Raw genomic sequence first — 13,175 nt, forward strand, 5'->3', positions numbered from 1 at the left:
TTCTCATTCCATAGGTTGTCTTTTCGTTTTGTTGATTGTTTTGCTGCACAGAAGCTTTTAAGTTTGATGTAGTCCCACATATTTTTGATCTTGTTGCTTGTGTTTTAGGTGTCATATGCAAAAACTCACTGCCAAGGCCCATGTCAAGAAATTTTTCCTGTTTTTTTCCTAGCAGTTTTATTGTTTCCAGTCTTACATTTAGATCTTTGATCAATTTCAAGTTAATTTTTGTGAGTGGTGTAAGATAGGGGTCTAGTTTCATTCTTTTACATGTGAATGTCCAATTTTCCCAGCACCATTTATTGAAGAGACTGACTTTTGAATATATTAGTTGATTGTATATGTATGGGTTTATTTCTGGGCTCTCAATTATGTTCTGTTACTCTATGTGTCTATTTTTATGCCAGTACAACCTTGTTTGTTGACTATAGCTTTATAATACAACTGGAAATCAGGAAGTGTTCTTCTTTGTTCTTTCTTAGAGTTGCTTTGGCTATTTGGGGGTTTTGTGGTTTCATATAAATTTTAGGATTATGTTTCTATTTCTGTAAAAAAAAATGCTACTGGGATCTTTATAGAAATCGCTTTGAATCTATACATGACTTTGGGTAGTATAGACATTTTAACAATATTAATTCTTCTAATCCGTGAATATGGGATTCCTTTCATCAATGTCTTACAGTTTTCAGCATAGAGATCTTTCACCTCATTGGTTAAATCGTATCATCTGCAAACAAAGAAAATTTTACATCTTCCTTTCCTTTAATGCGCTGCTAGAGAATTTTTGCATCTATATTCATCTGGGATATTGGCTTGTAGTTTTCTTTTCTTGTAGTGTTTTTTCTGGCTTTAGTATCAAGGTAATGCTGGCTTCATAAAATGAGTTTGGGAGTGTTCCCTCCTCTGAAGTTTTTTGGGAAGAGTTGGAGAAGGACTGGTGTTAATTCTTCTTTAAATATTTGGTCAAATTCACCAGTGAAGCTATCTGCTCTTGGTCTTTTCTTTCTTGGGAGATTTTTGATTATTGATTCAATCTCCTCACTAGTAACCAGTCTGTTCAGATTTTCTATTCCTTCCTGATTCAATAACATTAATACTTGAGAGAATCATAGGATTTTTTATCCTTTATATGCTTTTAATGAGTGGCACAATTTTTAAAAATATATCTTTGCTTTCCTGGAATAAATACTACTTGGTCATGATATATTGGATTCAATTTGCTGATCCTTTTGCATCTATGTTACTGAGTGATAGAGGCATATAGTTTTGTTTCTTCAATTTCTGTATCAAAGCAACTAATTTGTAAAGTGATTCAGGTATTTTTCTTTTTCTGTACTCCAGATGTTTTGTATAAAATGAGAATGATCTCTTCCATGGATTCACCCATAAAAATATTTTGAGCCTGGTGCCTATTTTAGGAGGTGACATTAGTATTTTGATTTTGATTTAAAATTAATGTGTTTTTGTTTTTGTTTTTAATCCTGTTGGGTCTTCTTTTTCTTCATGACCCATACTCATAGTATCCTTTTCAACTAGGTTTTCGTAATTGCTATAAGTTGGTTTATAGCAATGGTTTCCAAAGTGTGGGCCCAGGACCAGCAGCTGCATCATCAGTGGGAAACAAACTGCTTAGAAAAGCAAATTCTTGAGCCCACCTCAAACCTACTGAATTAAAGACTTTGAGAGTGGGGCCCAGCAAACTATGCTTTAATAAACTCTCCAAGTGTTTCTGTAGTTCTCAAACTGTGAAGTTTGAGAACTACAAATTTATACTATTCATCTATATCTGAGGTTACAGCCCATTTTTAAATTCATGAGACTATTTGAGGCTTTCACATTGTCAAAGTTTTGTCTATTTGATTTCTTTTTTTTTTTTTGTGGTATGCGGGCCTCTCACTGTCGTGGCCTCCCCCGCTGCGGAGCGCAGGCTCCGGACGCGCAGGCTCCGGACGCGCAGGCTCAGCGGCCATGGCTCACGGGCCCAGCCGCTCCGCGGCACATGGGATCCTCCCAGACCGGGGCACGAACCCGCATCCCCTGCATCGGCAGGCGGACTCTCAACCACCTGCGCCACCAGGGAGGCCCTTGATTTCTTTTTGCTTTAGTCTTAACTGTGTTGTCCTTATACCTTTTTGATTTGAAATTTTAGTTTTGTTTTTTTTTTCCAGAAATGCATTTGAAGCTATGAATGTTCCTCTAAGTTTCATTTTAGTTGCTTCTCTGTTTTTGGCACATAGTGCTTTCATTTTCATTCAGGTCTAAATGTTTTGTAGTTTTACTTTATTTCATCTTTGACTAATTATTTAAAAAAAAAAACCCAGACATATAAGGTTGTGTAACCTCATTTTTTACTTCTGTTTGTATTGTGTTGTAGAGAATATCATCTATGATACTTTTTTGAGATGCTTAGTTTTAGTTTTCTTTTGTGTAATCCATGACAAATGTCATGTGTGTTTGAACAGACTATTCTATGCCTATGTACAGGAATACATATATAAAAATGCTAGTGAATTATGTTGTTAATTTCTTCTTTTGTATACTTGAACTGTAAATTTTCAGGAAGAGGTATATTAGAGTCTCTGATTAGGCTATAGATATGACAACTCCTCCTTGCAGTTCTGTTACTTTGTGTGTGTGTGTTTTTTTTTAATTTTTATTTTATATTGGACTATGGTTGATATACAACGTTGTGTGAGCTTCAGGTGTACAGCAGAGTGATTCAGTTATTCATATACATATCTATTCCTTTTCAAATTATTTTCCCATTTATGTTATTACAGAATATTGAGCAGTGTTCCCTGTGCTACACAGCAGACCCTTGTTGGTTATCTATTTTAAATGTAGTAGTGTGTACATGTCCATCCCAAACTCCCAGTTTATCCCTCCCCACCTCCACATTTCCCCTTTGGTAACCGTAAGTTTTTCTATGTTTGTGAGTCTGCTTCTGTTTTGTAAATAAGTTCGTTTGTATCATTTTTTTTCGGTTCTGCATATAAATGATATATGGAAACAAAGGAATATTACTCAGCCATTGAAAAGCAACATGGATGGACCTGGAGATTATCATACTAAGTGAAGTCAGACAGAGAAAGACAAGTATCATATGATATTGCTTTATATGCAGAATCCAAAAAAAAACTATACAAATGAACTTATTTAGAAAGCAAACAGACTCACAGAATTAGAGAATGAACTTAGGGTTACCAGGGGGAGTGGGGGAGGGATAGACTGGGAGTTTGGGATTGACACGATCATATGGTTTTTATTCTTCACTTTGTTAGCATGGTGTATCACACTGAAGGATTTGTGGATATTGAAAAATCCTTGTGTCCCTGGGATAAATTCCACTTTACCATGGCATATGATCCTTTTAATGTATTGCTGGATTCAGTTTGCTAGTATTTTGTTGAGTTTTGCATCTATATTCATCAGTGATATTGGCCTGTAATTTTCTTTTTTGTGGTATCTTTGTCTGGTTTTGGTATCTGGGTGACAGTAGCCTCATAGAATGAGTTTGGGAGTGTTCCTTCCTCTGCAATTTTTTGGAAGAGTTTGAGAAGGATGGGTGTTAGCTCTTCTCTAAATGTTTGATAGAATTCACCTGTGAAGCCATCTGGTCCTGGACTTTTGTTGGGAATTTTTTAATCACACTTTCAATTTCAGTGCTTGTGATTGGTCTGTTCATATTTTCTATTTCTTCCTGGTTCAGTCTTGGAAGGTTCAATTCTTTCTAAGATTTTGTCCGTTTCTTCTAGGTTGTCCATTTTAGTGGCATATAATTGCTTGTAGTAGTCTCTTAGGATCCTTTGTATTTCTGTGGTGTCAGCTGTAACTTTTCCATTTCTAATTTTATTGATTTGCATCCTCTCCACTTTTTTCTTGATGAGTCAAAGGGTTTATCTTCTCAAAGAACCAGCTTTTAGTTTTATTGATCTTTGCTATTGTTTTCTTTGTTTCTATTTTATTTATTTCTGCTCTGATCTTCATGATTTATTTCCTTACTACTAACTTTGGGTTTTGTTCATTCTTCTTTCTCTAGTTGCTTCAGGCGTAAGGTTAGGTTGTTTATTTGGGACTTTTCTTGCTTCCTGCGGTAAGATTGTATTGCTATAAACTTCCCTCTTAGAACTGCTTTTGCATCATCCTGTTTTCATTGTCATTTGTCTCTAGGTATTTTTTGATTTCTTCAGTGATCCACTGGTTGTTTAGCCTCCACATGTTTGTGCTTTTTTCCAGTGTTTATCTTATAATTGATTTCTAATCTCACAGCACTGTGGTCAGAAAAAAATGCTTGATATTGACTGCGATTTTCTTAACGTTTTCTTAACTTTACTAAGGCTTGCTTTGTGACCCAAGATGTGATCAATCCTGGAGAATGTTCTATGCGCACTTGAAAAGACTGTGTATTCTGCTGCTTTTGGATGGAATGCTGTATAAATATCATTTAAGGCCTGTGTTTCCTTATTGATTTTCTATCTGGATGATCTGTCCATTGATGAAAGTGGGGTGAAGTCCCCCACTATTATTGTGTCACTGTCAATTTCTCCTTTTATGTCTGTTAGTATTTGCCTTATATATTGAGTGCTCCTATGTTGGTTACATTTTGTTTTAAAGTTATGGGTATACCAATTGATGACATAACAACATAGTAAATGTAACATTTCAGCAAGATATTAATACCTCTTTCTCTTAAGAATTGAAAACAAAGTATTTGCTCTTGTCAGATTTTCTCAGTCTCTGTCTCATAATAAATGAGTTTGGCCCAGTCACATTTATGGTGATTACAGATATGTGTGTTTTTATATCTACCACTGTATTTTGTGTTTGCTATCTTCCCCCTTTCCTGCTTTCTGTTGAAATGATCAAGTTTTCTTTATTCTATGGTTGTCTTCCATAGGTTTAAAAACTATCTATTCTTTTTCCAATGTTTTTACTGTTACCTTAAAATATGCACTGAGAATCATATTCTTCTTAGTTAATCTATATTTTCTTTTATTCCTGAATAAACCAGACACATTTTTATCACTGACCCCAACAGTCTGAAATTTTAATTCTACCTTGATATCAAAACATTTTTATAGTTCATATTTGTTTAGATTTAGCAGCATGCCTTATTTCTTTTCCACATTGTATCTCAATAATTCCTTCTGGTATTGTTTATCTTCTGCATATTAAAACTTTTAGTAAGTCTACGGTTAGTAAGCTTACTGAATCTGTGGTTTGAGAATATGTCTGTTATCACACTTGGATGATCACTGAGATAAATTTAACATTCTAGGTTCAAAGTGATTTCCTCTGAGCACTCTGAAGATAATAATTTCTCTTCTTAAATCAGTGATACCAATCTGATTCTCACTCAACTGTAGGTAATATTTATGACAGTTTTTAGTTTTCATTTTTCTTAAGGGGCATGTGTGTTTGATGATTGTGTGCTCATCTACTATGGGACAATTCTCCTCAGTGTAACCTGAGTAGTAACATTAATCAGCCATGTGAAGATGGAGGTTTCTGCTTACCACTGGCTTCTACTGCCTAATTTTATTTGTGATTTTTTGAGAGTGACTGTGTTTTTAAATTGACCTTTTATTTTATTTCATAGAACAGAATTGGAAAGAAGAGTGGCATGGCAGACTGTAACCTCAGATCCAGCTGATTCTAGCAACTGCTCACCAAGCTATTCCAAGATGACCATGTTCTCAAAGATCACAGCTAGGAAGTTGCCCCCAGAAAAATCCCTCCTAAGTGACAGGTAAGTCTGTTGGTGCTGCAATTAGAAGTAGTGCCCATACTCTTAGTTGCTCAGCCAGTGCACAGCACCCCTGGTCTTCAGGGAACAGAAGGGACCAAAAAAAAAAAAAAGATGCTTTCTTTTGAGAACAAGTAGAAAGCTGAGGAAATGCTGATCCTCCTCCTTAAGCTGCAGTTGGAAAACAAGAGCAGTTAATAGACCCAAAAAAACCCACAAAAAACATACTGGCTTGAGGCCCCACGTTGGTAGGAAGCAGGTGCTGCTCTATATCTATAAGGTAATAGAATTACCATTCTTTTCTAAGTAGGCAGTAATTATAACTGACTATAATTTGTTATTGCTTGTCTTTGCTAGGAATCTGAATGCCCCTGAATACACAAGTGTTATATTAGGAGATTTCCCCCTGCAAAAAATAATTTTAAGCAGATAAATGGTATTTTTATGAGTCAGCTGGAATAATATCCCTATGTGGGCAGATGTGGTAAAGTGAGCTTTAAAACTAGGTGGGATTCACAGTAGGAAAAAGATAGGCCTTTCATTCCTGTGAACTGGGGAAAATAAAAGATGAGACATTTTATGAGGCCACATACTTTAAAAATATCTCATTATCAATGAAGCAGTAAGAAGATATCCAAGCATCCAAAGATAGCACTCTCTATTAGTTCTCTTATGCACATCACTCAAACCCAAAATAACCTCGCACATGGAAGAATCAGATCATTGAGCACAAGTCCTTACACTGGAGGAAAGCCCAATGAAAGAGAGATCCAGAAAGATGCTTTTATGTCTTCAACACTGGAGAAGAACCTACACTCAGGTCCAGATCACAACGACTTTGGAGTTCTTGGTGAGCTGAAAAGGGTGTTATCAGAAGTGGGAAGTCTAAGGCAAGCCAGTGAAATAAGTAATTTTCAAAAGTAGAAGGAAGGAAATAAGATGCACTTTGAGGTGGCACAAACATCAGATGAAGAGAAATGGCCAGAGTTCCCAGACCAATCTGCAAAAAACGTGCCTGTTTCCTTCAAGAAAATAGATAAACGCCTGAAATGGCAGGCTGTTTAGGGGGTAAACCTGCTTCTGAATGTTTAACAAGAATCATTCGTGTTGTAGCTGTCAGCTCTCTTTTGAAAAAGCAAGGGAAGCAGTGCAGACTCTTTTTTGGGCAAACAAATGAGGTGTCTCTGATGTCTCAGCAATGGCCTGGTCTGCGTGCTGCAGAAAGGAGGGTATGGAGCTAAAGGGAATCTTCAACAGCCAGCATTTGTTACCTTGGACACAGATTTGCATGTCAGGGAAAAACACTCGCACAACCCACTTGCTTCCACCTCAACATTTGGACAAAAGGTAAGAGGAGAAACGTAGAGACAGGGTCCAGTGATCATGCACATGAAACAGAAATGTATTTAAGTGCACTCAAGTCCTTGGACCCTGTCTGATAAATTTAGAAGGGACTCAGCTCATCGTCCTCCTTGAGTGGACAACTTGATCTGCAGAATGTAGGAAATTCTATAATTTATAGATCTTATCATTTTAACTTGGAAGGAACTCTTGAGAGCTCCATTTAATGGCCATACCTGAAAGAAGGAAAAGCCAAGATCAGGGAGGGGTTAGCTCAATTTCAGCCTGGTGACCTGCCCACTGGTCATGGGCTGACCTTTGACGTCTCCTCCCACTGATGGAGCATGCAGCGTTTCTCAGCCAGCTAACTGATCCTCAGAGTATGTCCTGTGGACTACCGCATAGTACCAGCTTCCTGGAAGAGCCCTGTCTCGGGTAATATGAGGCAATTCTTTCACAAAACACTGGTCCCTAATTGAATAACCGTGGCTCTGCTCAATATTACAAGAGACACGGATGGTTTAATTAGTCATTTAAATGAGTGGCAAGAAATGGTACTTACCCAACAGGCTTCTCCCCTTGCTCAACTTCTGAATCCTGTTCATTTCATTCTGGCAAGGGAGACCTAAGAATAATTTATGAAAGTCAGTTTCCAGATGGTAAGGGATATGACTGCTAATGGTTGGCTTCACTCTTGACATGAAATGGAGACAGCGACATACCTGGGAGTGGAATTACTCCATCTGCTGTCACTATGCAGCAAAACAAATTCAGGCCATTAGTGGCGCTAATTTAAAACAACAACATTTTGTACCACTAAGTACTTAAAATAGTATTGGGGCTACTTGCACTGTATAGGAATCTTTCTTCCCACCAACCGTTCAAGCAAATACCAAGTGTCTGGTCAGGGATTTCATTATTTACTTCCTTATATAAAGAAAAAAAGTATCTCATCAGGCAAGACTTCTATGAGCTGAGAACCAGGATAAAAGGTTACTAGTGGGTACGTGTGTTGAATCCACAGACTGGGACAAATATTTAATCTACCCCAGGTCTTACTGCAGGCTAGAAAGACGATTAGAATGGCTACTTCCGACCTCATGGCTCACTACCCCAGGAAAGTAAAACACAGGTCTCAAGGGACAACTATGAAGATACAGAAGAGATCTAGAGAGACAGAAGGGCGACACCGTAACTCCTGGCTTTGCCACCTCCTAGGTAAGTACTTTGGGCCTCTTTCTCAGCCTCCAAGTCTTCAGTGATAAAACATGCGTTATTACAAACGAGCTCAAAACTGTCCATTCTCAAGTGAAGGGCTGATACAGTGGGAGCCACATGGCTAAAGTAGGGCATATGAAAGTGTGGTACCCTTTTGACTTCCACTCCAAGCAAAAAGAAAGGCAACCTCACTAATCTTAATTTTACTATGACCGGCCTTTGCAGATGCTGTGGCTCTGCTATTTGCTCATGGTTCTCCAGCAAAGACCATGACATTTGGATTCTCAGAGCACTTACCCTACCTCTGTAAGTACAAGTGTGGGGTCTGCAGAAGGTACCTGAGTGCCTATTTACATCTGTTACCCTTCAGATTTCACAATGCCACCTGGTCTTGCTGCTCATTCCTTGAGAGAAACTGACTGTCAAGTACTTGTTTTTGACTTCTGGGTTTAAGATGATTTCAGAGTACAGGAGGAAGATACCACCTGAAACCAACAAAAAAGAGACCAAACTCCATCTTTCTTTGATGGTTAAAAGTAGCATCTAGGGCTTCCCTGGTGGCGCAGTGGTTGAGAGTCCGCCTGTCGATGCAGGGGACACGGGTTCATGCCCCAGTCTGGGAAGATCCCACGTGCCACGGGGCGGCTGTGCCCGTGAGCCATGGCCGCTGAGCTTGCGCATCCGGAGCCTGTGCTCTGCAACGGGAGAGGCCACAGCAGTGAGAGGCCCGTGTACAGCAAAAAAAAAAAAAAAAAGTAGCATCTATAGCAAATAATGAACATTCACTGAATTGTCAGAATGCACCAGCTAATGTTTTAGAACTTTCTCCTAATTAATTTAATCTTTACAGTCACCATATGAGGTAGGTACAAATGGAAATGCTCATCTCCCTATGAAGAAATACAGAGAAAAAAATCTTTAGGCATTTAGAAGACTGCTCCTGAAGGAGCATCACAATCATAAACACTCTGCCAGTTTACTAGGAAGAAAGTTTCTAATTGTCAGGCCCCTTTCTCAAACTGTCCTAAAGTAATTTTAAAAACTCCACTTATAAGTAAAAATGAATCAAGCCTGAGACCTACTAAAAAATGCTGCAAGAAAGAGGAGCGAACAAGGAAAAACTTCAGATGAAAAAATGGTAACAGAAAATGTATGCTGCTGAGAAGAAAATATTTACCAAAGATTCTAATGAAAAAAGACCATCTACAAGTATTTTAACGCACAGATACAAAAGCTCAAGGATATAAATGACATAAAGAGGAAAATTAAGCCATTAAAGATAGGAAGGCTATATCTGAAGCAACAAAACTGATGTGAAACGTCCATGTGACTGATGAGAAGAGACTAAACACGTGGAACAAAAAAAGTTTTAATTCTAGAGCTCAAAAGAGGATAACATGTCTCAGGAAAAAGTGATTGATATAGCCTGAGCAAAACTAAAACATGTCCAAGGAAGTTCATATCCGTGAAAGGCCAAGAATCCTTTTGGCTTCCAGGCAAAATGGTTACATCACCACCAAAAGGGAGAAAAATTCATATGGGTTCACTCTTTCAGTAACTACATCCAGGGCTAGGAGAATAACGTTAAGGTATCAAGAGAGCAAACTATGATTCCAGGAAGTTTATACTTAGCATCTTTGCTTTTGTATAAAGGAAACTTATATATTTTCAAACATTCAAAGACATTCCCATGAGAACTTCTGAAAAAACTTCTAAAACTTGGCAATAAAGAAAAGAATGATCTCAAAAACAGTCAACACGAAGAGTTTAAAAGTGCTCTTTAAAAGCTTTATTGGGCCAAAGAGGTACCCAGATCCTTAATTGTAGAATACCTACAAATTAACCATAATAAAAATACAAACTATGAATACCTATGGCCTACAGCTAAAGGAGTGCTTTGGAGGAAAACTTTACCCTCAAGTAGATATATTAAAAATAGAGGAAATAATAAAGAAAGGTGAGGGTAAATAGAACTCCCAAAGTTGGTTCTGGGTCAGGAAGGGAGGTGGTAGGAACTTTATCAAAAAAATAAAGGAACTAACTTAAGAAAATGGGAGAAGTACACAAAATAAGAAACAAAGAGTGACAACAAGTTATTTTGCTCAGCTCCTCCTAGACGCCATTCTTTTCCATAGGTGGGTCCTGGCTCCCTCCCACAACTGCTGAAAGGGCAGCCTACCTGGAGACATCGCATGTGGCCAGGGGCTCAGCTGTGCCTCGTGGTTAAGGCAGTTACTTCCCTCTCGGGGCCTTGGCATCACCCCTCCAGGTGAAGTATTAGCAATGAGGCTTCGCTTCACTCAGCCTCAACCTGGAGCTAAAGCCACATGAATTTATATGAATTCAAGCCCAAAGCTATCATTAGGCTTAATGCTGAACCACCACAAGTATTCCTATTGAAGTAAAAAGCATGGCTATTATGTAACATCGATTTGGAAGAACTAGCTGATGTGATTAGAAAGAAATGAGGTACAAAAATTGAAAAGAGAAAAAACTATCACTATTTGAAGATAATATGACTGCACACCTGAAAAATTCAAGGAAACCAACAAGAATAACCATCATAAATAAAGTGAGGATTTACTATGGTGGCCGGGAACAAATGTAATAGTGAAGCAATCGCCAGTGAGGAAATATAATGGGAAAAAATGGATTTTGTCTATACTGGCAACAACAATAAACACAAGGGAAGTATAACATCTGTGAAAACAAAACTTGTAGCTTGCTGGTTAACAGACAAACCCTGTTCTAGGATAAAAGTGTTCAATATTATATAGCTGTCAACTCTCTCTAGATGAATCTAATTTTGCCTGATTCTAAATATAATACCAGTTTTTTTTAAATTGAATGAACTGATTATAAAATTCAAAGAGTTCAAACATATAGGACATATAACAATATTCTGAAAGAAGATTAATGGTAGCAGAGAGTGGTCCACTAAATAATAAAACATGTCAATTAGTAGGACAAAGCACCCAGGAATACCCAGATATACACAGAGCATAGAGGAGTTTTATATATGATAGAGGAAGCATTTCAAACTAGTGGGAGAAAGATGGGTTAGTCAATAAATGACAAATGGGCAAGTGGACAGCCATCTCAAGGGATCGGGGCTGGGACCCTATTTGACTGCACACACACAAAAAACTAAAGTGATAAAAGATTTCAGTAAACAAACAAAACCCCACAAAGGTTCTCAAGAAAACAAAAGAGAATTGCTTTACTATCTCACAGTGGGAAATGCCTTTCTAAGCTTAACGTAAGCCTTATGGCTTCTAAGAAGTCCCAAAATAAAAGATGGAGAAATTTGACTATCTTAAAATTTTAAATTTCACCCTAGCGAAAACGCACATAGTCAAATTTGGGGAAAAAAACTATTTGCAACACCTATGATGAGACCAATTCTAATGTCTTAGTATAGAGAGAGTTCCTACTGAAACCAAACAGAAACACCTAAGAACCTAATCTGAAGAAAATATACAAAAAACAAAGACATGAAAGATCTTACACTGACTTCGGGAATTATGTAGCAAAGGTTTCTACACCCATTTTACAGATGGAAAAGCTGAGGCACAACAGTTAAAAGATTTTCCTAAAAGGAGGAATGGAATAACACACTCCTTAATTATGCTCCTGGGTTTTCCCTACCATGCTGAAAAGTGGAGGTCAATGAGGAGAAAAGAGCATTTGCTTTATTCTCTAGCTGTGTCTTTCTGCTTGCTGATCCCTGTCTATCTCCCCAGGACGTGACAGGGGGCCCTTCCCTGCACAGCATGGTGGCCCTGCCCTCTGGGCCCCACCTCCCTCCTGCCTTACCTCCAGGCTTCTGGAAGCAGTAGCACCACTCATTGTTAGAGAGCTTGCCATCCTTGAAGGAGTCACAAGAATTGAAGAGAGGCTTGATACAGGGCTCGTACTTATCCAGGTAGATGGTGTTGATCTCTGAGTGGTCAAGCAGGAGGTCATAGTTCATGTCCAACTTGTTGAACATCCAGCCCAGGGAGTCCTTGCAGATGGGAAGGATGCTGGTGTCAAACCCTGTAGAGGGAAGGACATGTCTCAGCTGCCACCAAGCCTGCTCTCTCCTGCCCTGCTTGCTCCCCAGCTTTCTGCCCCCAAAGGAGCCCCAGGGCCCACCCTCCCCACCTCGTCCCCTGGTACTTTCCCCCTCCATGGGTACAGTCTCAGCAGCCTTCCACCAGAACATGTGGTGGTGGTTGGTTGGTTTTTAAATGAAACAATCTAAAATGTGCTAAAACAGAAGTCAGCATTTGAGGAGAATATGTTCTAAAGGGAATAAATCCCCAATCCTAATTTATCTGTGATGTAAATAGGGATTTTCATTTACTAGACTTCCTTAAAACAGAGGATGCCTGAAATAGGAAGAATACAAACATGGTGAGTAAGAGGACTAACAGATAATACTGCCAACTATGCTTTTATATTGAGGAAAAAACACTACTTGAAAAACCAAAACAAAAAAACTATCGTAAAAGGCTGGCAGTGAGATGAAACTATGTGGCACAATCCAGAAACACTGATTATATCCCAAAGGACTGTTCAATCCAAGCAGTCTGAACATTAATGGGAAAACAAGCCAGGGTACCTGCCTCTGTTCCCCATTTTTCTTTTCTGCAATCCCCTCAAGAGATACATGACATGGAATCATGTATGACTCAGAAAAGTATTTTTTATTTCCCGGGGTACGGGGAGGAGGGTTGGTTTTCTTAAAGAATTATTTGTTTCTACAGTGGGAACCGTATGTGCTCGAATAATAACACTTGGCTTAACACTCGGGATACTGAGTGTACTGTAGACAAACCCCAGAGAAGGCATACCCCACATGTAAAACTCATCTTTCTTTCGGAAT

At 38.5% G+C, this 13,175-nt stretch overlaps 1 protein-coding gene and 1 long non-coding RNA gene across 2 annotated transcripts in view; one reads left to right on the forward strand and one right to left on the reverse strand.

Moving 5' to 3' along the window:
* The window catches only part of LOC132485439 (uncharacterized), a 204,595-nt gene extending 198,857 nt beyond the window's left edge, over positions 1-5,738 (forward strand). Inside the window, exon 3 of the long non-coding RNA XR_009531411.1 lies at positions 5,600-5,738. This is a non-coding gene — a long non-coding RNA (uncharacterized LOC132485439). The remainder of the gene's footprint in view (positions 1-5,599) is intronic.
* The window catches only part of SPOCK1 (SPARC (osteonectin), cwcv and kazal like domains proteoglycan 1), a 547,123-nt gene that overhangs the window by 2,181 nt on the left and 531,767 nt on the right, over positions 1-13,175 (reverse strand). The window contains exons 7-8 of the mRNA XM_060091966.1: positions 12,122-12,343; positions 7,650-7,712 (exon numbers count right to left, since the gene is read on the reverse strand). Of these exons, the coding sequence (XP_059947949.1) occupies positions 7,650-7,712; positions 12,122-12,343 (285 nt within the window). The remainder of the gene's footprint in view (positions 1-7,649; positions 7,713-12,121; positions 12,344-13,175) is intronic.

This window comes from Mesoplodon densirostris, chromosome 3 (assembly GCF_025265405.1).
Source record: "Mesoplodon densirostris isolate mMesDen1 chromosome 3, mMesDen1 primary haplotype, whole genome shotgun sequence".
Taxonomy (NCBI): domain Eukaryota; kingdom Metazoa; phylum Chordata; class Mammalia; order Artiodactyla; family Ziphiidae; genus Mesoplodon; species Mesoplodon densirostris.